This window comes from Corvus moneduloides, chromosome 7 (assembly GCF_009650955.1).
Source record: "Corvus moneduloides isolate bCorMon1 chromosome 7, bCorMon1.pri, whole genome shotgun sequence".
NCBI lineage: Eukaryota > Metazoa > Chordata > Aves > Passeriformes > Corvidae > Corvus > Corvus moneduloides.
Genome location: NC_045482.1, coordinates 8,620,201 through 8,648,153, shown reverse-complemented (window position 1 = coordinate 8,648,153; position 27,953 = coordinate 8,620,201). Strand labels below are relative to the sequence as shown.

Sequence of the window (27,953 nt, the reverse complement as noted above, 5' to 3'; positions counted from 1 at the left end):
GCAATGACAAGAATCTGTCAGTTTTAGAGAACTCAATAATCTGAGAAACCAAAGAACTTATTTGAAGAGATTTCACATGATTAAAAAGAAAAAAAAGAAAACAGAACCTAAAATGGAAATAGAACTTTTTTAAAAGTATCCTTGCAAAAAGATATGCACCAGTGTATCTAACTGTTAAATTACCCAGTCTTCACCTTAGAGCATGATGGTGAAATGTGCTGACTTTGAACACAGGAGAGCTCCCCAGCACAGCTCATCTGGGAGGGAGTGACATTGTCACTTACAGCCTCCCAGCTCACTCTGCCTTTATCATTGCAGGAAACAGCCTGATGGAAACGAGGGGAAAGGGTTCTGCAAGTTCCCCAAACTTTTACAACGTGAACAGGTCATGGGGGGTTCAAACAACAAACCACCATGGATTCTGAACAGAAGTTCTTGGTATCACAGGATTAGTGGCTGTAACAACAGCTAAGTTTGCTTCTAACTGAGGTCAGTTTTCAGGATGATAAAGTCAAATGATGGAGGGATGTTGTCAAACAAGGAAAATACACTTTCCTGCTTAAGGTAAAACGCAAAATCTTACTTAGTTTCCCAAATCTACAGAAGGATATAGAATTTCTTGTACACTAAAGGCAGCAGAATCAGTCATTACCTGGCTGGATATAAAGCCTTCTTGTCCTTGAAAAGTTCACTTGCTTCCAGTTTTTCTTCATATATAAGCTTCTGCTGATCTGTGAACTGATCTCTGTACTTTTTACACTACAAAACAGGATATATTAAACAAACCATAAAATTATCTTTCCCAATCTCACAGCACCACAGACTAATGTTTGCTCATTGCTCAAGATGCACATTCTTTGTATGCTTCTAAAGTGACTCAGCTCCATCCTACATGCCACTGTAATAAACAGGAGAGGCAGTTTTCTCCTCACCCATTCTAGATACTTCTGAATTACACCAGAAACAATATATAGGACATCTAATGTAAGCATGTTGCACTCGAACACGAGCTTAATCTATGAGATACCAGTTATTGGAAGACTGTGCTAAAAAGCTTCACAGAAACATACATACAGTTCCACGGATTTGGAAGCTTGTATAGGCAGAGAGAAAGAAAAAAAACCATAGCTGAGAGGGTGAATTTTGCAGGCTCAGAAAGAAAAACTGTTCCTTGACAATTCACAGAAAACACAGCCCACAAGATCAGTAAAACAGTCCCATCAGCATTTGTACAGATTCTCGCTGTTCTCTCCGTCCAAAGATCCAAAACAAATTTCAGCTAACCACAGCTCCTAAGCAAAAAATTCCACCCAGCACTTCCAGCATTGGTCTAAGTCCTGGCCATGGACACAAGTATTACAAGCTATTAATTAACAGGCGGATGGCAGGAAGCAAACCTTTCCCCCTAGCCCCAGAAAGGAGTAGCCAGGATAGTTATATCCCTTGCAAGCCAAAGGCAATGACCAAAAAACATACTCCTTCCAAAGAAATAAAATTATCCTGGCTGGAATTGAAGGAAATACATCCTAAAAATAGACCCTTTGTGAACAAAACTGTTGAGAATCATGGGAAGAAGTTCTGCACAGACTGGACCAGAATGTGTCCTACCCTCCACAAATGGAAAATCCTCTTTAGTTCTTTGTGAGTTGAATCCAAGAAAAGGTAAGGCCTCGCTGGCCAGGTTTTATCTATTGGTGATAAAGAAGGCATCTTATTCTTCATTTCCAAGAAGTATTTTTGCATCTGTGATAAAATTGAAGCAAGATGTTTTATTAATGTTCAAATATCAGAGTTATTGAAGTACGCAAGGAAAAGCAGCTGCTCTGTGATTAAAAAGCACAGTTACCAAACTGCAACTCTCAGCTCTCATAAGCCAGAATATGGATTTTAAAAGCCAGGTATACTGGAAATGCAGATTAGATATCACAGAACTGTGGCAAATATTTCATACCATTCCTACACCACCAAATACTATCACTATCCTTTCTTTACAATATCAGAATATTAATTTGTCACTTTTCCATGTGCTTATCTTGGACATTTCCTTACAAGGACTATCAAGGCCATAACACAGTTGTTGTATTTGATAGAAAATAAAAACTTAAAACACAGAAAGTGTACATGTGCTTTGTACAGATATATACATACAATTCTCTGAAGGGTAAATTCATAAATTTTTCTTCCAGCATTGGCTCTGAAGAATTTCCTGTATTCTCTACGGACCTGGAAAGTTAAACAAACCTTCAAAATTAATAAAAAGAAAGTATTTGTTTGCACAGGTATTCTTTTAAAAAGCTCTATGGTAGAAAACATTAAAACAAGCATATGTACTGCAAAGAGTTCCTGAAATAGGAACATCACCTGGTCACAGTTAAAATATGTGAAACAGACCATGGACCAAGATGTCTGAAAGATACCTCGGCTGACCTGAGTGCAATTATTTGCAAATTTAACAAGGAATTTGAAATACTTCCCTCCAAAAAGCCAAATTATTCAAATATTGTCAAATTCACAGCATGAATCTATTTTCAATAAGCTTTTGCATAAAGCTGGACTGGAAAAAGTGAGGCATCACCAGCGATGGCACAATTTTCTTGTGTCTGAAGTGACACTGATTTGATGTTAATTACAGAGTTAACTGGAGAAATTTTCAGATTTTTCTCCATTAAAATTCTTAATACACAGAGTTTTCAATAATAAAAAGGGAATTCTTTTTTTTCAGAGCACACTTCTGCATGAAAAAACTCTTTTCACACAAGCAGTCTTCATTCTGAAAGAAAAATAAGATTTTGGTGCTTGGTAAGAGCAGAAAATCAACACAAAGACTGCTTAATGTCAGCAAACTTGATATTTGCTCCCAAAATTTATTTAAAAACCAATACAATTAAAAAAAAAAATCAAAAAAGTGATCATCGAAACAATTTTTGCTGGTGACATTAACTTTTAATATGTCCTTAGAAGTGCAAGTTTCAGAGTACTTGTTTTGCCTTTTCTATCAATGTTAATCAGCATAAATCAAAATTCAGAAAAGGCAACCAGAGAAGGCCCAACTGGTTTGCAGTTTTATGTGACACCCAGGCTCACCTCAAGTCAGCCGAAACATCCCCCAACTTTTTTTGCAAACTCTGGCACAGCCTGCAACACACCTGTTATGGGTTCTGGGCAAAACCCAGGGAAAACATCGTGGCTTTGCATAATTCACCCCAGAGCAAAATTTAGTGGTTTTAGCTAACTCACTGTGTGTTGCTGGCTTCTGTGTTACCAGAATATAAAGGGAAACCCAAAGAATAAAATCCCCACCAACTTACAGAAAAAAATTTACCCTGGCACCCCCTTCTGCCTCATAGTGACTCATGCATTTTGAGATAAACCAGCATTTGGAAAGCAAGAATCTGTCATCATTTGGGGACTAAAAACACCCCACAAGTAAACAAGTTTTGCTTAATCACACATTAAGATGCATCAACAAAACTGGCAGCATTCAGCTGTCATCATTCTATGCAAATTCAGCGGATAATTTTTTCCTCCTCACTTTATAAGAAAAAAATATTCGAGTTCTTATTCACTCATTTTCTGCAAGGCTTAGTGCTCTATAATTAGAGTACATCCTTTATTAATTATTCAGGGATGGTAATTAACACGCTCAAAGCCACTCCAACCACAGTCATCCCAAATCTCACCATGTTCTCATAGACTCTCCCTAATGATCTTGCTTTATATTATTCTTTGCGAGCTGCAAGGTGGGCAAATTAATTTGGAAGAAAGGGACTAATAGACATCCTATTGGTGCTGCAGGGAAGCTGCAAAGCAAGCACTGAGAAATGCAAGCTGCTCCAGAAAAGCCTAAATCTGGAAAGTAGCACAAATGCTATTAAAATCTACTCGGCATATAATCAAATAAAACCAACAAGTAACAAAATCTTCACAACTTAATGGTTTAATCTTGCCTGTTTGTATCAATTTCAATTCTTCAGCCTTGCATGTCACAGGTGAAAACACTTTGCCTTCAAACTACCTGTGGTAACAGTGATGTATTGGAATGACAGACTATGGTCTTATTCAGAAAAATCTGTGTATTTCAGGTGAGATGGAAATTGGAAATGTTGCTTATGCTATTTAACAAACTCACCAAAAACCATGCCACAGACTGCAGAGATGTATTCCTGCTGTAACGCACCCTAAAGGTTTTGGAATTATCAGTTTGCATTTAAATGCCACTGTTTGATATAAAACAGCCTCTGAGTTCTCAGGAGGGACATATCCTTGTTTTAAAATCATAAAAACAGACCTACTTTGGCAGTAGTACCCAAAGTGTGATTCTGATCTGCAGAATGACTTCTTAAAATGGCTCCTTTGTATTTTCCAGCTCTGGTTTCCATGTATGTATTGAAATGGATTTTTTTAAACACAGATGAACATGTATTATATATATGTTTTCTAACTATTTTTCCCATTTCATCACTGTCAGGATAAGTACAAGAATATGAGAGCTGAACTTTACTCTGCATTACTGAGTGAATTGTTCCTTTCATACCTCTGTAGTCTACAACAGCCCTATTAGCAGAAGTCACCCCCAGCCAAACCAAACAGATTCAGATTTCCGCAGTTCTTCGGGACTGCATCTGTGAAACTGTGTTATGTAAATCATTTGGGCACAGACCTGAAACATCTGAAGATGCCATTTTCATAGTCTATTTACAGAGCAGAACTACTTTTTTCCAGATTACAGATGTGTTTTCTTTTGCCAACCAGTCCTTGAAAGCAAGGGACGGAAAACAAAACACTTTTCCACATCTCAATTTCTCTAGGAATTCATAGCTGTCACAAGCCACAGGTAGCTGTGTGCAATGCCAGGCCCTAAAAAGGCTTCTGGATGCAACAGGACATGACCATTGGCTTTACACCATGCCCTCCTTGACACTGGGATCAGGGGTCTACTGTGAGCAGCAGTGAGAGTCAGACGCTTCCACCCTACTTCCTGTTCAAACAAGCAGAAGTCACAACCAGAAAATACATCCTTGTAATCTTTCCAGGTAGGACCTTTGCCAAGGTAGGTCAGTTTTTTTAAGTCAACAACTGTAATAGAGTCCCTTTAATCTGACTTTTGTCTGTCTCTTGAAAGCTGCGATTCCGGATATGATAAAAAAAGTCTCGATGCCTAAATGTTGCTGTGAGGCACTTTCAGCTTACGACTTTTTCAGCCAAGTCCATGACAAAGTTAAACAATGTAAAAAAAACCCACTCCTTCTAGTGAGCCCACACAACTGCTTGTTTATTAAGTGTTAGTAAGTAGTGTGCCACGCTTCATTGAGTTCATGTTGACAGATGGGAGTGTTGGAGAAAGTACCTTCAGTCCAAGCCAGTAAGCCCAAATGACTGCCACAGCATGCTTACGCCTAGCCTCCTCCTTCAAGCGTTTCAACTCCCTCCGAGCCTAAAGGGTTCAGAGAGTGAACAAAAGAGACAGCCCGATGCAGACAGCACAACGACCAGGAAACGCCTCTCCCAAACCAAACAGGTTTACAACCAGGAGGGAAAGGGATGGAGCAGCAGCGCTTGACCTTTGACACCCAACATGCCCATGTGAGTTGGTGTGAAGCCACAGAGAAGGTCAAGAAAGCCTCCACTGCTGCTGAAGGGGCAAGTACAGGTGGGAATTTTGTCAGCCCTGTTATTCACTGTCAGCCTTTCCTCCTCCTCTCTTCTGTGCACACATCTCATAACTTGATCCTAATGGGAGAGCTTTCCCTGCAGTTTCGTGATCAAAACGATGTGTATGAAAATCAAGACTTAGTAAAATCTCACTATCTAGTCACTTCTTCCACTGGCAAGTGCCTGGGCAGGACAGAATCAGCTCTGAAACTACGTGTCATGGTGACTTTCCAGCACTGTAACGAGGGCTTTTATTCTGAAGGTTATTTTTTATTTTGATCTTTATGTATTTAAAAAAAAAAATTCTCCAGCCTGGTAAATGATGTCTGTGTGGAATTAAGGGGCAGAGCCATCAAACCTAGTGCATTCCTCATGTACAAAGAGGTAGGCACCTTCCTACTTTTCATCAATCACTCCATTTCAGGAAAGCAATTTGAGGCATGTGTGGGCAACTTAACAGAATGTCGCATTTTAGGAGATACCAGCACATTTTTATTCAGTTATCTGATGACAACAGTCAAGGAACAGTTCCAGTATTATAGGCTCAGTCAGAGCAGCTCTAGCCCTGTATCTGCCCTTGTCAAGTTGTAAGTTATCAGACTTGTGCAGCAGCAGTTCCAGCCTGTGCCAGTCATGCTCTTCTGGTGCAGATGGAAAGGTTAATGTGCAGTGGATGTAGACTCAAACATTATGTTTCCACTCATCTGCTAGGCAGAAAAGCTCCTACTGCACAGCACTGTAAAAGCAAGAACTATGCAAAGCTAAGTATTTGTCTATCTTGTGAAAAGGAAGGAAACTGAGTACTTGAGGTTCACTCTTACTTTATTTTTTTGTTTGTGGGGTTTTTGGTAAAGCAAGAGACTTCTGATGATAACTTTTAAGAACTTTTGTTCTAACTTTTCCCCCAAGAAAAGATAAAAGATCACACCAATAAAAAGTTGTCTCTCTTATCAGAGACTAATTATTTTTCTAATCTTAATTCAATTTAGATTATTATCTTTATATACATATATATTATTATATTTAGATTATTTCTATTTAAGGAATAAGGAGACAATTTTTCACTAAATTCCTGTGAGCCAGTTGATAAAAATAACTACTAAACCATGTTAAAAATTATCCAAATCTACTAAATATTTAAATGAGGAGCTTTAACATAGTTAACACTATTGCATCCACTGGATATATCTTTTAATTCTAAGGCATATCTTAAAACTAGGAAAACAAATATTTCTTCTGAAGTATTGAGCAATTTTTTGGTGAAAGGAACTCTGATTAAAAATAAAATAAATTTTCAATGTATTGTGCTTAAACAAATGAGGAAACAGTGTGTCTGTCAAATTATATATTATATACATATTGTAAGTTATCTAAATATCAAGCTAGAACTGAAAAGTTCCAAAAACTCTCTAGTATGAAGGAAATTCTGTACGTGTTTGTTTGAATTCCCAGGGCTGCCATTTTGCTAGAAATCTAATAGATTTATATCAAAATAGCAAAGGTCAAACACAGCATTATACTCCAGATGTAATTTGAGCACATTTCTCCATTCAGTTGGCAAGGTGTTCTAACAACACACCCCCAACATAAATAACAACTGAAAAATGTTTTAAATCTAATGTATTTATGGTTTTCAACTAAATTAGGAATTTATTAATTGAAACCAATATATTTTTGGCCTCTAGTGAACAGCATTTCAAATGTTCACATAACCCACAACTACAGGCTGGGGATTAGCAAGCATCTTTCAGTGGGACTTTGCTTCTGAAAACAAACAGCTGATGCTGGAATTCCTGGGATTTTTCTAGGGCTGTAAGTTTAGAATTGCAAACTAACATCATTTTCTGCTAAAAGATCAGCTCATAAATTTGTGCTTTACTTGTACTTATTGAAATTTTTTTACTGGTTCAAATCACAGGCAGAGAATCAATTAAACCAATCATAACTAGAATTTAATGAAACTTAATAGTGTTGGTTTGAACTTGTAGATGATGACTGTCCAGGATACAGATTATATAATATGTGGTGAAAATCTCAGCTGGATCACTAACACAGTGTCACTGAAAGCACTTGTTGGGGGCGTGGGGAGGAACACAACAAAAAACCCCGACCTTGTCTCCCCCCCACAAAACATACTTTGCATATTTACATGTAGTTAAATGCATTTCCTAATTTGAGAATACTATAGTCTAGTCATTTTTAATCTAGTCTAATGGCTTGTTAGTGCAAATCTGTACTTGGTTGCCATGCAAAGAATTTCCTACTCTACAAAAAACTGGCATAAACAATGCTATCAGATTTATTAGGTGTGGCATGAATGGAAATGGAAGGAATCGATGATCATGCTCTATTATTTAAGAGTGAATTGTATTAGTCATTAATTCTTACAATGAACTAGTGATTAAATGTTGGTATTGTTGGGTAATGGAGGGGGGCACGTGATATGTGCATGAAGTACCTTATATCCAAGCCAGAAAGCCCAAATAACAGCAATAGCATGTTTATTTCTAGCCTCGTCTTTCAGTCGTCTCAGTTCCCTTCGTGCCTGTGATGCATTTGAAAACGGGATATAGAAAAGCTTAGGAAAGAAAAGGTTATTGCAAGTTCCCATTGGTGCAAGAAAGAAAGGAAGTAACCAGTCACTACAAAAGGCAAATATTAAAGCGTGTCCCTGCTTCCCAGATTGCACCAGCTATGACAGGTTAGCAGTAAAGAGAAACCAAAAAACCAGTTTAGGCAGTAAAAGCAGTGTAAGCCACTGACACTATTCCCAGATAACTATCCTGAGGGACCTTCTTCATTCTACGTAGGGACACACAAGTGCACAATTTGTTGCCATTCCTTACCTGGGTACCATGCCAATAAGCAGCAATTACTGTGGCAGCCTCATTACAACGCTTCAGATGCTTGAGTTCCCGAAGAAGTTTCCGAGCCTGTAAACAATTTAAAACATTATTTTTTACTAACTTTTTATGGTTTTTGAAATAGGGCACTGCAACTTGTAAATCTAGGCAAAACCAAAACACATTGCCTCCAAATTCCCAAGCAAAGCAAAGACATTCACAAGTGCTGCCCAGCCTAACATTTGCTGTTCCAGGGAGGATTCTGTGCTGCAAGAGTTTGGGACTGGCAGGTCAGGTGATCTTTGTTCAATGTTCAGTTTTCTCCCAGATTTGCTGCATTACCTGAGATATCTATATGTCTGTGTGCACAATGGCAACAGTATTTTTTCTCCATACAGTAAATGTCTAATCCATTTAGAGTGCAATAAAGAATAAATCACAAATAAATTGCTGGCTTTAGGTCACACTAAAGGCTGCTGTCGTATCAGGCTTTCGTGCACGGTAATGCTACTGCAAAACAGCTTGTTCTCCAATGGCAAACAGAAAAGCATAACTCGAGATGATGCTTTTAACCCAGTTTTCTTCAAATAACACTCATGGGAAAAGACAGCACATCAGTAGTTAGGCTGAAAGGATTTTTTAACCCATTTAAACAAAATAATAAAGACAAAGTAAAAATCCAGAGAAACAGCAAAGTCAAATTATGTTACCTTATTGTTGGCAAATTTTAAAGCCGCCTGGGCAGGAGAGGGCTATTTACACCAATAGCTCCTAACTGCAGCCCCTTCCCTCCCTGTCTGACAGAAAGGGAACTGACTCCAGAACTAAAGGCAGTTCTCTCTTCCCTAAGTAGAGGGGAAATCTACCTTTAGTAGGGTGAAGAAAGGTTAATAAGGAAACAGAGGAGCCCAGGGTTATTTTTTCTGAAGATGGACAGCAGTAGTTGCTTTAAGCATCATGGCTGCTCTCATGCGAGCTGTCAGCCTCATTTTTACCTCTTAATAAAGCATCACTCCTTAAATATCTACTAGGATGCATGATTATCCCTTCACAAAGTACAAACCTCTCAGAGAAGAAGCGGAGTTGTGGCAAATTGAGGCCGAGTACAAGCCAACAGCAATAAACTACTTTCTCAACCCAAGTACACTTTCACTCCTCCACTTAGCAGACAGAGGAGAACTGGAGACTTAACCCAAGTAACAAATTGCCCAGGCAACACAAACTCTTTATTTTAATCCTGCTTTCAATTTAATTCATCCTTTGAGAATCCTGTTAAGCATAAAATAATCGCCAACCACAACTTGTTGCTTTCAAATCAGTCCAGCACTACAGTTTTCCTAAGCCCACTGGCAGAGCCCCAGAACATCCTGCTCTGGAGCAGTTGGCCTGGCTGATTAGGTGTGCTCTAATGACCACCCTCACTCATTTACACTCCAGTCCATGTTAAGAGGCCTCCTACCTCCAAATTCCCTGGCAGAAGATGCCTCAAGGATAACCCAGTAGTTTAGTGTGGTCCCAGCATTCCACTTGCAGGGTTTGCAGGGATTTATAGTCCGGGCAACACACGCAGATACCCTGAACTCACCCCTTCTCACAGCAAACACGAGTGTTTAACAACGGCTGTGGCACAGCCACAGCTCCGTGGAGGGAAGGCATGAAGGGCAGGAGGCTCAGTGCATTTGGGATGTGTTTTCTGACCTGCTCCTCGCCTCACCGTACAGACAGCCGCAGTAGCAGGAAACTCACCTTCCACCCTCTGATGTACGACTGCACTGCAATAGCCGAACTCTTTATCTTCTGGTATCTTTTTTGTTGCTGTATTGGAAATAAGTATGTGATGCTTAGAACAGAATATTACATCTGTTAAGCACTGCATAATAAACCTTTCATTACTAACATTTGACCATATGCTTGAGGAGACAAGCACTAAATGTAAAAAGTGAACAATTTTTGACTGAGCACATCAGAGTGTACATTCTGTGTTCAACTCGAGGGGAAACAAAGCACATCAACAATGCTGCATGGACAATGTCACCCTGTTTACAGAAACACTAAGTTCATGGTCAGCAGCACAAATGCAGATTAAATGCTAACAGTAAGAGCTTTATTTGTCTTCCCCACCACCAGAGTAGCACACAAACTGTCCCAAATGCTCAGGTTTGTTGGCTAAGCTTTTTACCACCTTTTCATAAGACAAGCTGTTCCTGTTACCCATAAAATAAAATTTCCTTTTATTATACCAAGTGCTGATGATAACTCAGGAAGAGGAAAAAAACCAAAACCATGGATTCCAGAATGAGATGCTGCAGTATTATTTAAGCATGCTAAGTTGAACTATAAATTTCCTGGACAGCTGAGCATTTTCAGTTCTAAAACTCAGTTCTCCAGTAGCCTAACATTTAGTATAATACTAAATTGACAGACTTTGCAACAGGGCTTTTAGACTTGACACTCAGCCCACTCAGTGACAGTGAACATCTCTGTGAGCAAGCTGGAGAGGGTCCCCTCTGGGCCACCCTCATGCCACGGCTGCCATCTGTGTCTTGCAAGGCAACAGACAGACAAATGTCTGCATATCGTTGAGTCAAGCCTCCAGCACAAGGTGTTGCTCAAAAAAGCTTTATTCATTCCAGGGACTTCCCATGAAACCTTCCAAAGCACTGTGCCTACCAGTCATGTTGGGTGAGGAGAACGGTGCCTTCCATCCGCATGAAGAGGCTGAGGAAACCTCTCTATCACCACCAATAAAACAACTGCTGCCATGTTTCACCAGTGACCCAGTAAAGGTTCACAGTTAAGAAATCAGCAGTTCTTGGCCGTGTATTTGTTTTCATTTCCTTATATTTAAAGTTGTGCCAATTGAGCTGCATTAAGTCCATTTTAAATTCATTAAGGTTGCATGAGATCATAATGAAGCCATATGGGTACAACGCAATTCTGTAATGATGCTGTTTGTAGGAACAGAGCTTTCAATCACACAAGTTCAGAGAGAAGAGTTTTTACAGTAAAAAAGTGTGCTTCAGGCATACTTTTTCCAAATCATCTATACTTCCCTCTAATTATCCAAGAGAAGTGAACCAAACACTGATGGCTTTCAAGAGGACAAACAGAAGTGCTTGTCAACTGAAAAACAGGGATCTGTCAACTCTGCAACTTGCAGTTTAAGAAGACTTTCTTTCCATATTTTATCAAGGTTTCCGATACGCTTGTGCTATTCTCTAGCAGTAACAAAACACAGCTGAGAAGTTCAAGAACGGTTTTAGAAACAAATAAATCTTTTTTATCTCGTAAGTCAGTATCATTTCCTAACTGCCAAAGAATCACAGAACCATGCTGTTCAGTTTGTGGCACCAAACATCCAGTCCACAGATAGATCTGAAACTGCTTTAGGAGTGACTGTATCAATAATGACACTGAATTACAAGTCTTAGGAGTTATAATTAAAATTATATGCTGCCTCCTCCCAGGCAGCATTCTTGAGTCAAAGGCAAATGTTCCAAATAAGGCAAAAACACAAAAAGGCTTAGGAATGACTGAATTCCACAGAACTGCACATGTATATTACTGAACATTTTTTACACATTAACCACATGTTTTGAAAGCACCGGAAGTGCTGGGAAGCACAGCATTTAAGCTTAATGAAAAAGACTCTTCCCAGCTGAGCCACAGAATCCTGTTTTCCCAGAGCAAAAGGACTCTGGAGAGCTTTTCAATTATTTAAGAACAAGCACAATGTAAGCACTTAATAGTGGTCTATAGAAACTAAATTTTCTTTATTCCCGCTATTGGTACTTAAATATTAGCATAAAATTGAATTCTTTCAACAGCTCTCAGTACATATTGAGGAAGAATATCCTATGAAGGTTATATGTATTAAACAATGAAGAGAACCCCCGACGTAGTAAGGATGGTATCTTACTGCGTATCTCCTGTACCAGGAAGCAATCACAATCTGGCATCTTTTCATTAACAAGAAGCGGGTACGGCACTTCCAGCCTCTGTAAATCTTTTCAATCAGAGTAGCCAAGTCCTCCAAACGCTGCTTCCTCAGGTCTTCTAGTTTGAAGAGCTGGGTGTGGGGGTTTTTAGGGTTTTGTTTGACATTGGAAGAAAAACAGCAGGAGAGAAGAGACAAGGGAAAAAACCCATAAGCACAGCTCTTGTAAGAGAAATCACTTCTTTACTGAAGTCCCCCCTCAGACACATGTTGTTTTATTCATCTCCAGAGCTATAGGCAGATATACCAAGATGATTTGTGGCAGATACACTGTCACAAGTCAATGCTCTAAAATTATATTAAATAAAGGCTGACAGCTATTGTAGAATCTTGATTCACATTGATTTTAATGGGTCTAACATGAAAAAGTGCTTTTTTAATGCTACATTCACATCAATATATCAAAGCACTGCATGTAGAAAAATCTGTAGGAACCAGGTAGTGAATGATGCACCTCACAGCAGGCTGTCCTCAAGAGAGAGGGCTTGGTTTTGCAGAAGGCATTTTTCACTTACTGTTCTTGGGTTGCGGATGAATATCTTTGATCTGCCAAATGAAAATTCCTCTTCAGGGATTCTCAATTCATTAAACAGCACCTCTACTCCAGCCCTAAGAAGGAATAAATGAGCTTAACAAACATGAACCTCAGCTTTAAAACTTCTTAGGTCACATATTCACAGCTTAATTTATGGAAAGCATATGAAAGCATATTTTAAACTTTTAAATAGTGCTTGACATAAGAAGATTGAAAACCTAACTCATTTACTCAGTGGTTATTCAGCTAAAGGCAAGAATAATCACCATAAAGATTCAGAATAATTTGAGGAAAAAAAGAGCAAATTTCATTTTACAGCATCAGCAATGGCCTATTTTTTCCTCTTACATCTATAATTATTTTACCTAAAAACAAAAAAAAAAAAAAAGGAAAAAGGAAGGGCTCTCACACTAATGTCAAAATGTGAAACAAAGACTAACGAGTTTGACAAACGTCAGTGTTCCACTCTTACCAAATGCATTTTAGGAACACCAACAGAAAAAGGAGAGAGGAACTGTGCAGATCTTTGTGATGATTACTACAATGCTGTTTTTATCAATACTGCACTTCCACCATTATCTTGATAACCTAAAGATTTAAATTGTAGCTAAAAGATGTTAATCTATTATGAACGCTATTTAAATCATGCTTTTGGTGGCCACATGTAAAAAGAAATAATAGAAGCTTATTTGCCCATCCCAGACATTATTTGCAAAAAATACACGTGAATACTATGCAATTTAAAAGTATATATTTAATACAATTGATTTGCAAGAGATATTATCTCATAATCGTTCCCCAATCATTATGTAAAGTTACTCCTGAAAGGGCAGGGGAAGACTGCATGGCTGTCTTCAACGAAATGAGTGTTCTTACACTTTGAAAGTTGGTAATTAAAGATAAGTGCCCTCCTGATCATTCCAGACCTCCCTGCAGTTTTGAATCCACTGCAGTATCTCTCTTACGCCCTTTCTGTCAGACCCAAACCAGTAAGGGCTGCAATATGCTCCTTTCGCAACGTATGCAAAAAAATTTTAAAATCAGGACACGTGGAAGACAGGAATTTCACTCAGGACAGGTAGGAATACTGCTGTCTGCCTACCTGGCTGGCCCTCTCCAGTGGGGCCATGTCTGCCTGCAGAGCATTTTGTACCTCTCCAGGCAGGGCTCGTAGGCCTGCCGGAAGGCGTAACCCGCCCTCCTGACCCGCACGTTCTCCAGGAGCCCGAGGTACCGGATCTGGTGGCACACCAGGGCCTCGTTGAAAATGTCTGCAGCCTTTTTTTCATTGGGCTTGATGCACCTGGAAAGGAAAACCAAAAGGGACATCTCTTTGCAACACTGTACATGTATACAACTCTTACGGTGATAGTTAGAAACCATAGATTTCAATAGTTTATCCTTGGATATCGAGGTGGGGTTTTTTTATATAACCTCACCAAACAAATTCACCAAATCTTTGGCACTGGGGAATTTACCTGATATAGTTTGGATTTTTATTCTGGAGATTTTTCATCAGGGTAGCAACTGAAGCCTTGAACTGTGAACCTGCCGTTGGTGGTCTCTTTAGATTGATCTTAGCAGGGTTTCCTTCTGGGAACAATGCTTTGATAAGGGAGTGGTTGGCCTTCCACATGGCCTGGGAGAGGTCACGGTACAGAAGATCATTATTTTTGTCAACAAATCCTTCCACCTGGTACATAACCTAAACAACAGAGAAGAGTCTCATCAGCACAGGTTTTGAACTACAACATAGACCACTTCAAAACTGGCCCAAGAAATTGATTTCTCCTTCTTACACACTGTCCAAAAGAAACAAAAGATATTTCAGCTTTCATTTTAAATCTAACATTTGGATGACTTTTTGTTGGATAAAATGTCTGTGAACATGCTACCTGAGAAAGATGCATTTTCTCATCTGCCATACAGTTCCCTGTGTCGATCAGTTCTGGTTTTTGAAGTGGAAGAAATCCTTTTTCCATGATAACTCTGACACACCACCACCACCTGCCAAGACTCCACAAAAATCCTTTTTTTCTCGGTCTGATGAAGTTTTCTCCCTCTCTTTTGGATCAAAACAACAAAAATACCCTTTTCCTTCAAAGTACTTATGCTTACATTATTTGCCTAACTAAAACAAGATATGGCATACCACCTCTTGCTATCGCAGTGCAAGCAGCAAGCTGTGCAGCCCCCAGTGGACTGTTATTTTAAAGGACTTTTACCAGGAAAGCAGTCCAACAACAACAAGCACAAGTACAAAGCTCTGACCTGCAGCTGGGCACCCAGGAGGCAGCCAGAGGAACCTCATGCAGATCTCAGATTGCTACTGGCTTTTTTAATTTTTGAGGGTAGGAAACTTCTCTGATTAATTGTGACAAGTCATCTGGCTGGTAATACAGATTCTTCTTCAGATCCATGATTTCTCAGTTCTGCATAGGTATGTACTATGTACACAGAATACTGAATGAAAATAGTACTGACACATATTTTACACAACAGCAAGTTACCGGGAACTCAGGCAGCACTTTATTTTGGAGAACATGTTTCTGGTTCTGACAGGTGCAGTAAATGCCACTACTGAAAAAAACCAAACAACTGCTCACATGAAATGACTTATATTTCTTAAAAGGAGGGTCAAACTTTTGTTGACCACTGACAAGATCAAAATGTTCTTAGCAGAGGATGGAAAAACAACATTCCTCCCAAAATAGGAGGAATTCGCTCTACTGAATGCCTGTAACAATCAAAGACCCTCACAGCCTGCTAAGACACAATCTGTGCACAGTCCTTCTCCAAGTACTAGAGTATTTTCAATTCACTTACATTTTTGACAACCAAAGAAGTACCTAGGTATTAACCCCTGATAGATTATAGGCAGTTACAAACTCTTATTGGCAAATAATGTTAAGTTAATGAATGGCTGCCTGAAAGGCTGAAAGTCTGATATTTCCAGGACTATTCTGAACAAGAAAATTATTGAGCTATTCAAAATTATAAGATGAAGAAAATTTCAAAAAGCATTAAGCAGTCCTAGGGAAATTAAACACTTTCCAAATATTCTTTACTGTGTGAAATTATCACTTCAGCAGATTCAGACAAGAGGTATAATTTCAGCCGTACATTTACTTTTAATTTTCTTTTAAATCTTCAGTCTACAAATTTAATTATTTTGATTTTCATTAATAAAAAGTCATAATGTATTACACACTGAAAGCTGTCACACTTGTATTTATTCATACTTCTTATATTGCAAAATGCAAATACGTTTGCAAGCCCTCTGTGTAGCTTTCTCTATATTCTGTTTAAACAGCGTATCAAACTCAGTTCCTTCAAACATACTAAAACTGCATTTTCTCAACAATGTGACTAAGGACTACAGCTAGTTCAGTGACAAAGAGCATGTTTTCCAAAATATGTTGCCTACAAATGTGTGTGAATTTTTGTCACCTTGAGCAATGATTTCTTTCCAGAGACCTAACAGCAGCACTGCAGCAGTGGGCATCTTTCTCCTTTGATGAAAGGAGAAGTGTTTTGATTTCAACCGGAGCAGCAGGACTTTGTACAAGGGCACGTAGTAACAGGACAAGGGGTAGGGGCTTCAGACTGGCAGAGGGCAGGTTTAGATTAGTTATTAGGAAGGAATTCTTCACTATGAGGGTGGTGAGGCCCTGGCACAGGCTGCCCAGAGAAGCTGTGGCTGTCCCATCCCTGGAAGTGTTAAAGGTCAGGCTGGATGAGGCTCTGAGCAACCTGGTCTAGTGAAAGGTGTCCTGCCCACGGCAGGGGCTTGGAACTAGGTGATATTTAAGGTCCCTTCCAACCAAAACCATTTCAAGATCTCTTAAAGCCTTCCAGCCCAAATCACAGATTTTAGGCTTAAGACAAAAAAAGATTAAGACAGGCCTGGATTTTTTAGTCAGCTACACCAGCCCGCACATGCTCCCTTCACCAGGTACCTTGCCAGCATAGTGCTGAATCCTGAAGCAGCTGTGAGGCAGGGAGGTGTCATTGAGGAACCGGGAGCACTTGCTCATCCTGCTCTCAAAATGCTGGTGAGTGGCACAGACCTGGTTCAGCTTTTCTAAAAAGGTGTCATCGGTAACAGTTCCTGGTCTCAGACATTCTTCGTCCAGCATGGCCAGGATTCCAGTTTGGTTCTGAAGTTTCAAAACAAAAGCTTTAGTACTTGTTTCCATCACAGCACAAAAAGGAGATCATTCTCCTGTTTGACTTCTGCTATCCAGAAAAACATTCTTCAAGCCATCTCAAGGTTTGGCTCTTTTTACCCCACAACCATTTCCAACCGATTTTTAGCACTTGCATTTTTGAAAGACTTTTTATGAGATCTGAATCCTGAAATTCATATTGAAGTTTCATGTCATTTCCTCAGACTGTAGCAACTCCAACTCAACTGAAAGTTGCCAGTTTACAGTAAAACCATCATGTATTTTATGTTAATGGTTAAAAAGTTATCTTTTCTGATTGTTAAGGAATTTTATCTTTCTTGCTTTGGAAGTCTTCTCATTATATACAAGTACTTTGAGTACCTCTAACACTCAGTAATGAATGTGTAATTGAGTTTTCTAGTTCCCATATGAAAAGAAATGTTAATTACAATGCAGCATGTGATATCTGCTATTGAGAACAGCTCTAAATGTAAACATTTAAGAGCTATTTGATCTGAGGACTTTTTTCATGTAGATACTGCTGAATATTTCTACAAAAGTAACATCACTTATAAAAAAAACCTTTTTAGTAAAATAAACTTCTACCATTCAAAGTAAGATGAATAATACAATGAATGGCATGTTTCACAAAATTTAGTGCATGAGGATACATATAGATTTTACAGCTAAATTAAATCCACTAAAAAAATGGATTTAAAAAAAAATTATTTTAAAAAATCCACATTAAAAAATTATCCAGAGAGATTCCTGAATACAACTTACATTTTCTATTAGGTCACAAATGATAGCATTGTTGAAATATTCGATATGAGTCCATTCAATCCCCTGTAAGAAAATATAAGTAAATGTATGAACAGGAAAAAAATGGAGGGAGCTTTTCCTCTAGGCAATTCCCATTATATTCCAATTAACCATGGTACTACTTTGAAATTTAATTCTGCATGCTTACCAACAATTTATTTATTAAGAAAAAAAAAAAAATGCAACTATCTACTACTATCATTATCTGCGCAAAATGAGTGTCCTTGAGCTGCTGCCAAACTCACTCTCCATTCCTTTCCCCCACCCATGTCAGCTTCCCATGCACTCCCTGGCACCAGGCCAGGCTCCTCCCGTGCTGCCCATGCTCCCACTGGCCAGAAGGAAATCAGCCCATGTTACTGCAAGCTCCTGAGATCAAAATTTCTAAGTTCTTCGTTGTTGGGATGGTTTTTTTGGTTTGTTTGTTTTTTTTCATGGTAGGAAGAAAAAGGGCTAAATTTAGATAAGACCATTCGAAAAATCCAGAGCATGACTTCTGTTCAGATGTTCTTAATATCCCAATTTTTTTTTCAAACATCAATGATAAAATTTCCAGGATGAGATGCCAATGCATCACGAGGTAACACTGGTAGGGGAAAGGACTGAAAGAAGGAACATATTCATTTCATTCTTAATCTGCACTCTGTGGTACTTCTTACAGTTTACTTTTCTCAGAGCATTTGAAATATCATTCAAGAACCAAATTGCAGCAATGATGGTTTACCACTGAATGCAAAATTAAAAAGACATGCTGAAATTTCATGTTATCCTCAGGATCATAAGGCAGGAACTTTATGTAATTAAAAAAAATGTTTATACAGCAAAATGGTATCATCCAGTTGGAGTACAAACAGCGTGTGCCAGTTTTTACAGCTGGGAGCTGGTATTTTGTCTGAGCTCTGTGTATCATGTGGAGCACTGCTAAAACCTATTAAAATTTTAGCTTGATGTTCACTCACAGAATAACATCAAACACCAGAGGCTGGGCTCTACAGGACATCTTAAATTTATCCGTAAAGCTCACACGGCTCCCTTCAATACTTACCTGAAAGAACACTAGAACCAAAACTCTATTTGTACTTTCTTTAGTGTTGCATGCTATTATTTTAGCCACCCAGTTCCCTTCGATAAAGGACTGGCTGTGGCTGTTCTTGGGGTGCATCCCAGACATTGCTGCGTAATCCAAAATGCAGGCTGCAGGGCAATGGCACTAATACCAGAAAGTGGTATTAGTGTTCTAATAAATCAATTAGCCCTTGCTCAGAACTGCCAGTCATTGTTGGCAATGAATGAATCAGAGTTGGGTCTGGTTTTTACCTGGAGAATTCATAATGTGAAACAAATGCCAAACCAACATTTTTTGCTTCATGTAACTACCACACAGCCCCACACAAACATGCTCCATGTCAGTCCTGTGCTCAAGAAGTGCCTCTGTTGCCTGAAAAATGGTTCCAGCCTGCATGCCTGTATCTCTGCAGGGACAACGGGAAGAGGATAAGGAAAGATGCACTCAAGTATTACCTCTCGGATGTATTCCTCCTGCTCTTCTTTGAGGGTAAGTTCAATGAAGATCTGCTGCAACTTCTCATTACAGTAGTTGATAATGAATTGCTCAAAGCTGTTGTCCTGTCAGATGAAATACGTTTGAGTTTGCTTTGTGTAAACAGCCTGGAACCCAGCTGGAGTAAGTTACTGCAGCAGCTGCAGGTCAACAAGCTGCTGCATTAACTACTCCTTCCAGTTTTATGATGTGATGGTTGGAGGAATACTTGATTGAGATCACGATTAGTTTAGAAATTTTTGACCAAATCCTTTCCTGAGGCTTTGTCCATTGGGAGGGACAAAAACCTCTGTGGGTTTTGTTCACAATGCCTCCATACTGATCCCTTTCAACAAGTCATGAGGACACCTGTGGTGTCAGGGAATAAATGACCAAAGTTTTGCCTGCACCAATCTGTCCCCATATGTAAAACGTAGTCTCCTGTGGGGTCCGATAAATAAAATCATGATAGTAGCATCAGCTCTTTTCCATTCAGCAGCCAATAAAGTATCCTATTTCCCTACAGAACAGGGCTCAAGCTGCTATTCCAGTTGCATCTGAGCCTGGGTTAAGAGATTATTGGTTCCAGAGGTCAACCCACCTCCTCCCTGCCAACAAACTGCCCGTTGAAATGATGGGAAACAAAAGAGCTTCATTGACTAAAATTCCTCTAACAGGCTAACTCATCTAAAACTGGGTTAGGGAGCAAGCAGATGTGTGACCCTTTGCAGAAGGGACCGGGGAGTGGAGCAGACCCCAGCAGGAGGGGTAGGCACAGGAAGGAGGCTTGGTGACTGCCCCATCACAGGCTGTGACATGACATTGTGCCTTTTTAAACTACCAAATCATCTGCTATACAATACCTGTGAAGCTTAAATAATGCTGATAGAATTTTTATCACTGAAGGCAAGTGCAATCATTTGAATGTTTTAATCAAGGATCTGGTTGCTAAATGAGATTAAGAACACACACGCAGATTAGAAAATATTGAGGTAGCACAGATTACTTTTATCATTTTAGTTTTAAATGAAGCAAAATCATAGCTGATCACCAAAATTCCTCAGCCACAAACGCTGCCCCTCTCACCAACTGCAATTATCACTCAGAGATTGCAAAACTTGCATAGCTCAAGATGAGAGAGTTAAAATTTGGCATGCAGCAAAATCAGCACTGCAAACAAGTCATACTTACTGCATTCTGTTGAAAAAAAAATTACATAAACTGCAGTCAGTACTTATACTACTTCCATAACAATACACAACATATCTATTAGCATTTATTTAGCATACCAAGTAGATCAATCTTTGTATCACTGAAAATGCAAAATACTATATAAATGTTATGTATTACATCTTCATAGCTGAGTCTATCTTTAGCTACTGTCCAAATACTATCAAATAAACCAAGAGGTTGAGACACATCAGAGCCTAACACAGAACAGCATTCTTGCATTGCCCTGTCTCTAAATCACCAGGCACTTTTTGCCTTTAAAAGCCACATTTATAACCTTGGGCATACAAATCCCAGCAACAGGAGGGGAGAATGGGGAAGGGAATAGAGAATACTGCAGGAAGAATGAGTGTAACTTTACTTGACACATTCAGATAAGGCCATCACTTCAGATACATTGAGCTGGAAGTAAAAGGACCCCAACTGTCACATCACCCAGAGAAAGGGCAAAACGCACTCTGCATCCTCCTGCCAGGCACATGCCACCCAACTCAGAGAGACTGCTTCTCCAAAAGACCAGGTTATTCTGATTAAAAGGGCTGCAGGACTTTTCACTCACAAATTATACAGGCTCAGTCATCAAAAGAGGATGGAAACTGAACAGAAAATCCAGCTAAACCATCTAACTGAAAGGTCATTAACAACACATTAAAGTAATTGCTAGATGTTTTCCTGATTTGCTGTGTATCTATGATATTTATGGCTTGCCAAAAAAAAAGGCAAACCAAAATCCACAGAGTTCTCCACAAATCGCTCACTTTGAGCTATGAAATTCTATTTGACATTGCCAAGCCACTGAAAATTGCTATTCCAGAAAAAGTTATTGAAGAGCAGCAGCAATATTGTTCTTTATGAATGATACAGAGCAAAAGGCTAAAACAGCTAATTACAGAAAAGAAAATTAGGGAAAATGTTTGAAATTACTGACATTCTCAAAACACTAAACTCTGAGCAAGACCAGAAGACATTTGGCAAATTAAATATACTTCAGAAAGAGCTGTTTCCTTTTACAGGTTTTAAAAAACCCTGTATGAAAAAAACAATGGGTGTTTATCTCTAAGCAATTCTCACTAAGGCAACAACAGTTGTGCATTTATTCTGCCTTAATGAGTATCTATAATTTTTAATTATGGGAGGGCTCCACAAAGCATATACAAATGTTCACAAATGAATTGTCCCCCCCCAATATTTTAATGAAGGTCTTATAGAAATGAATACAACAGAACTAGAAGGGATCTAAAGGACTTTTGACCTTTTTTTCTAGAAGGCAGTAGAGAATAACCCATATCAGTGGTAGAGTATCACTAAACCCACTCAGCAGATGGGCTGGAGGGACCCAGCCATCAGAGACTACTTGCTCCTTATGCTACCACTTGTGTTAAGTGACAGAAAGGGGTTTGACCAACACAGAAGCAGTGCAGTCAGACATAAAATTTGAGGAAAAGCTATCAAATATTCTTAGGAAACTGGGGGGGGGGCAGGGGGAGAGAAAGGAAGACCATATCTTCTCAAGGTGTCACCTTCTCTTCCAGGCTGTAATTCTGCTACTTTTAATGTCGAAGGCATCACTTAAATCCCTGCATTTTAACAGCAGCTTTCTAACTATGCCTTTGAAAGCACTGTGGAATACAAAATAAAACCTTCAGGGAATATAAAACCACACAGTCTCTCAAATTAAATAAAGGTGCTAGGAAAACAGAATGTCACCTGAGATAGGCTTAAAGTCATGTTGAATTTATAGATACAGCTCAACCAACCACCCTCAGCTTATCCTCTGAATCTTTTATCAGATGCAACACTAAATTCAGAGGAGTAGAAAAATTCACTGAAAAAAATCAAAGCCTACTTCACCATGTTTCCCGCTTCACAAATAATGGTGTCTTGCTCAAACAGCTTCATTCTTTATCAACCTTCAAACTACTGGTCATCAGGGTCGTATTTCATGAATAGCACATTTTGAACTCCAAAAAAATTGTTCTCCACGCAAAAATAAAGTGATTACATAAACTAGCTATAAAGTTCTGTCTGTGGGCCACAGCTATTACATGCAGGTGCTTAAAAGTCCTACAGAAAATATTCTTTGTTCCTTAATATTTTACCTAACTTCTTTGAAAGATTCCGTGGAATCATCTGAAAAAAACATATATGGTGGTTCCTGATTTTAGACATTTTTATACCAGTAAAATGCCAATGGGAAACAGACACAAATATCTTTGTCAAAAAAAGTAGGCTAAAAATCTCTTACTGGTCTCCGGCAGAAATGCCTCCATTAGATTTATGAACAGAAAATATCTAAAACAGGACATTTTCCTATCAGTGTTATATACCTTCTAAACTTCTCTCCTCACACAGAACTCAAATTCACTTTTGAGTACCCCGTTTCCAATGATTTCCAAAGATTACACAGCAACTAAGATACCTGCTTAAAACTGAAAACCGCGTTTCATTTCCATACTAGCAGGCAGGAATAGATTCTTACCGTCCACCTGCCTAACAAAGTCTAACTTTAGGTGTTCCATTTTTTGTGTCCTCTCCACTCTTTCCCCCAGATTAACCAGATGTTGTGGATCCAAACCCACAGACTCAGGTATATCATCAATGTCACACCTTTGTAGGTGTTTCTCAATATCTCCTCTTCCTTCTTAATCTTTCATCACACCATTCTTGTTCAGGGCCAATTCAAAAATGTACACGTTGCTCAGTCTGCAACCACACTGCAAAAAGGTGTCCAGCAACACTTCTTCAAATATATTATATGAACACATACAGCTAAAATAATACATGAGATGTATTTAAAGGAAAAGCATCTTTTAAAAGAAAACCTAAACATTTCAAGTCATGAGACTGTTGAAATCAACAGGACTGATGTAATGAAAATGAACTTTTACATCAGTGTGAGAAGGGAAAAAGACATACAGAGACTGATATTTCTGCTCTATCACAAATAGCCCCAGAAGGTAAGTTATCTTAAATATCAACACAGCTCCAGGCATCAGAAGTCTCTGACCACCTCCTAACATAAGCAGGTGACCCCAAGTAGTTCCATCAGGCCCCTAGAGAAAAAGCCAGATGGCAAAACTAATGATGATAAAAGACCAACATACTCACTTCACTGAGATGAATGGTGGAATGAAGGGTGAAACCAAGCAGCAAATTCAATTTATATGCTACTGTGGTGTCTGGGGATAGGGGGTTTTATGTATGACCACACAAGCATACGAGTTTATGAGATGAAACTAAGGAATATAAATGCTAGGAAATTAAAATCAGCAAACTGCATTTAAAGAAAATGAAAAAAGATACTATTTTAATCTCAGACAGCAATGACTCAGTTATAACGTGACTCAGCTGTAACAATTTTTCAAAATTTTTTGCAAATTTAGTAAAGGCATGTTATCAATATTTATCCCTTTCTTTTCTGTTTACATATACAAACATTTGAGCAATCAAGCTTTATTTCCTGTAAACTAGACTGCTCTGGGCTTTTGTGTAAATATCTCCATAGGCAAAGAACCAGAGAAGCACATCTTTTAATTATAAATATTCCACTGTATGTAATCAAACCATGTTTCGGTGTACCTCATGGAAGCAAGACAGACCTATGCCAAAGCTTTGGGGATTATCCATTTTCCATATTTGTGTAGCTCAACCAACTCCAGCCCTTACTGTGTGCCAGGTAGAGAACCACACACCCTGAAATCCATCTTGCTCCCAGTTGTGCTGCCCAGGCACACAGGTCTGAACCAAATTTGGAATTAAAAGGGCAAGAAACTACAGTGAATCCAGTGCATGTGTGGCTCATGGCAAAACCCAGGTACTATCACTTCAACAAACTCAACCTGATAAACCACAGCCCTGGAACAACAGGAATTACAAACAGGCAAGAACCTACTGTGTTATCAGAGCCATTCCTCTACTAAGACAGAAATAGCTGCTGTAGGGCAAAACACTATTCTCACAACCTGAAGCAGAGCATTTGTGTATTTTTGCTCCAGAATTTCAAGTATTTCCTCTTGCAAACAGCCAGCCAACGGGATTTACTTCATAAACCCGCATGTTGCAAAATAAGCCTCTCTAAATACTTATGTTATTATGCGATTAATTAAATGGTGATTAACTTCCTGGGATGCACCTCTGCTTTGAGCATCCTATCACTTAAGGAAATGATTGCTTTAACAGTATTTTAAAACCTCCCTGGCACCTAGGAGTCCAACCAAGAGTCCCTCTCTGTAAAGCTCCTCTCTTGCATAACACTTGCCAGCAGAGGTAGTTGATCGATTACAGATTAAAATTCAGTTCTCCTCTTTCCCAGTAGACCGGGCTTTGCCAGAAGGCACAGAGGGCTGGGTACACACATTTTGGCACTGCTGCTTGCCAGTGTAGGCTAAACTTCTGGACATTAGCAAAGGGTTGAACAATTTCAAAAAGGAAATCTGTTGCAAGGTAGACAGCCTAGAAAAAGCAGCTGCAAGTTATGATCTGGAGATTAAGGCAAATAACAAAACAACAGATATCCATGGCTGAGTTAGAGCCAAAGTCAAGACATGAAGAAAAGGTTCCCAGATTCTTTAAAAGAAAAAAAAAAAAAAAAAGATAAAATAAGATCCTGATAAGTCAACTTCCTCCTTAGAATTTTTTTTTTTTGCGTCTAATATGTCATCCTGCTAGCAAATAACTAGATCCTTCTCCTGTTAAATAATCCTTGGGGGGGTGGGGGGAAAACACTGATCCAGGAGCAATCTCTCAGAGCTCAGTATGCTCTGAAACTGTAATGTCCTTCATGTAATCAACAGGATAGAAAAAGGCAAAGCAACCAGTCAGCAACTGGACCAAGCTGTTGTACAGGTTTATGGTGAAAATGGAAATACCTCCCCTATTCTTTCATACCTTAAAACATCTCAGAAAGGCATTTTCAGTGATTACTGCTCTTTATTTGATTACCTCCCTCTAAAAACAGACAATTAACACAATTATGAACTTGTTAATATGAAGAAAATGCATTCTTCGTATTTCTAACATATTCCCTCAACAGAGATATTGTCATTCTATCATCGTCCAGATGACAGCTTACTTAGTACATGCAGCATGACCAAGCTTCCTTCTGTCATCTCAAGAGACTTCTACACACAACAAGTTAATTGCCTTAAATGAAATGAAGTACTATCAAAATGCATTTCTCACAGACTGTGAGAAATGGACCTGGTTTTACTGCTGGGTGGCTTGTTTAGCTGCTTTACTGGGGATATTTTTATTTACTGGTGGGTTTTACAGAGAAAGTGGTGGATTCTGCCATGTTTTTGCATGTTCTTGTGTACCTGGAGCAAAAGAAGTTGGTCAGATGCTGTCCCCAAAGACAAGGCAGTCACATCACCTGAGGTCAACCAAATGGAAACAGTCCCTCTCTGCAGCTGTATCGCCGCTGCATCCCAGTTTCTTGCCAGGCTAAAACACATGGAACAAACTGCTCCACCAAGGGACTGAGCAGAAAGCACTCACACTGCCTTCCCAAGGCCTGGCAAATTTCAACAATAAGCCTTGTTTGGCAGCATTAACTTTCATAAAACTGCACTCCAAATCATTAACTTCATCATAAGGACCAGCTGCAGAGTGGAGCCTGAATATTCAGAATAAAGCCTTTAAGCCAGCTAGCTTAAAGACAGACATTTCTATCTCTGAAGGGCTGGGCAGGATGAAATACTCACTCCTGCTCCACAACACTCATTTTCACACACCCTAGCTCTTGTCTCCATAGGAAATGTACACAACAGGAAACTCAAGATCCAAAGCAAACAGAGAGAGCCTTCTGCTCATCTCTGCTGAACCTTGGCAGGCCCCCATCATCTGCCTCCTGCAACCTTCACTTCTTGTTCACAAACCCCACCCTTCCACAACCCCGCCCCAACACTCTGCCCAAAAATACATCATCAAACATGGAATAAAATGGGAACAGCCCCAAACCTACCCCAGGAAGCCTGGAATCAAGCTGATTCTAAAAATCCCAGTGCCACCAGCCATCATCCCTACCCCATCTCAAATCACAGTCTAGACTGCACACTGACTATGCACGCAGCTGCTCAAAAATGTGGATAAACATACTCGGAGCAATTAGTGTCAGGCTTCGGTCCACTGCCCAAACTCCAGCAGCACAGTTATACAACCAGCCCAGCCCTCCAGCCTGCATTTCCACGCTAATCCTAGTCCCTAAATCCTTGCCCACAGACAATTCACACAGAGCCACCCAAAATTTCAGCGTTTTGCTTTGCAAACATTCAGTCACAGCATTTGGCTTACCACAAAAGGCATGGCAGGATTCAAAAATAAACACAGCTTTACAGCACCTATTTTGTGGATTGCGTAGCCAAGCTTGCTGCTGACATCTGCCAAACGCACAGAGGCTGAGGATTATTGATAGATTTAAATTCCTTAATCTGAATTTTTAGACAGCCAAGTCCTTATATCTACTTTCTTGGATGGTTTTTGCGTTTGTCTGAAAAATGGGGTCTGTATTTGATAAATATCCTAGCAAAACCCAAATCCCAAAAAGTATATGCCAGCAGCATCAATACTCTGGTTATTTTTTTCTCTGTCAATTTCCAGGAAAACTCCAGTAATCCTTGTAAATTAACTTCAGTTTCAATTACAGAAAATTGCAGAAACCACAGTGAGCAGTAAATGAATTAATCTTTCAAAAATAGATGAAAAAAATCTCATTTAAAAGCTTCAATTTATGTATAATAGAACAGGACTGCTATTGTCATCAAGAAGGTGAAGTGTAGGATCTTTCAGAATGGTAAATCTGGATTTCTGTATTCACTAATCTTACACAAGAAACTGTAGGATGATTTAAAGAATCATGCTAAAGAGAAATAAGGCCTGAGAAATATTGTGCCCTGCCCATTATGAAACCAAAAACAAAGGAAACCTCTAAAACAAAGGAAAAAAAATTTTAAATGTAAAAAACACTCTTCAGTAAACACACTCCTTGCTACTTATTCCAGTGATACTGAGCTTCCTGTGTAAGTATTGTTGCAGTGTAATAAACACTCCTGCTGCACCTCCTGTGGGTTTTGATACGTTCTGTCTCCAGGGTACAGGGCCACTTCAGGTAAAAGACCACTCACTAATGATAAACTTACCTGATTCCTGAGCAGAAACCTGATTAATG

The 27,953-nt window shown here is 39.2% G+C and overlaps 1 protein-coding gene across 7 annotated transcripts in view; it reads right to left on the bottom strand.

Annotated features, from left to right (window-relative positions):
* The window catches only part of MYO1B (myosin IB), a 110,197-nt gene that overhangs the window by 10,636 nt on the left and 71,608 nt on the right, over positions 1–27,953 (bottom strand). For 2 of the 7 annotated variants that reach the window (XM_032114081.1, XM_032114082.1), the window contains exons 14-28: positions 20,750–20,755; positions 19,540–19,644; positions 17,980–18,042; positions 16,987–17,187; positions 14,506–14,732; positions 14,130–14,330; positions 13,008–13,101; positions 12,415–12,564; positions 10,242–10,310; positions 8,499–8,585; positions 8,111–8,197; positions 5,348–5,434; positions 2,149–2,223; positions 1,609–1,743; positions 653–759 (exon numbers count right to left, since the gene is read on the bottom strand). In XM_032114081.1, the coding sequence (XP_031969972.1) occupies positions 653–759; positions 1,609–1,743; positions 2,149–2,223; positions 5,348–5,434; positions 8,111–8,197; positions 8,499–8,585; positions 10,242–10,310; positions 12,415–12,564; positions 13,008–13,101; positions 14,130–14,330; positions 14,506–14,732; positions 16,987–17,187; positions 17,980–18,042; positions 19,540–19,644; positions 20,750–20,755 (1,694 nt within the window). The remainder of the gene's footprint in view (positions 1–652; positions 760–1,608; positions 1,744–2,148; positions 2,224–5,347; positions 5,435–8,110; positions 8,198–8,498; positions 8,586–10,241; positions 10,311–12,414; positions 12,565–13,007; positions 13,102–14,129; positions 14,331–14,505; positions 14,733–16,986; positions 17,188–17,979; positions 18,043–19,539; positions 19,645–20,749; positions 20,756–27,953) is intronic. The other 5 variants (XM_032114084.1, XM_032114083.1, XM_032114086.1 and 2 more) reach the window with 5 other exon arrangements.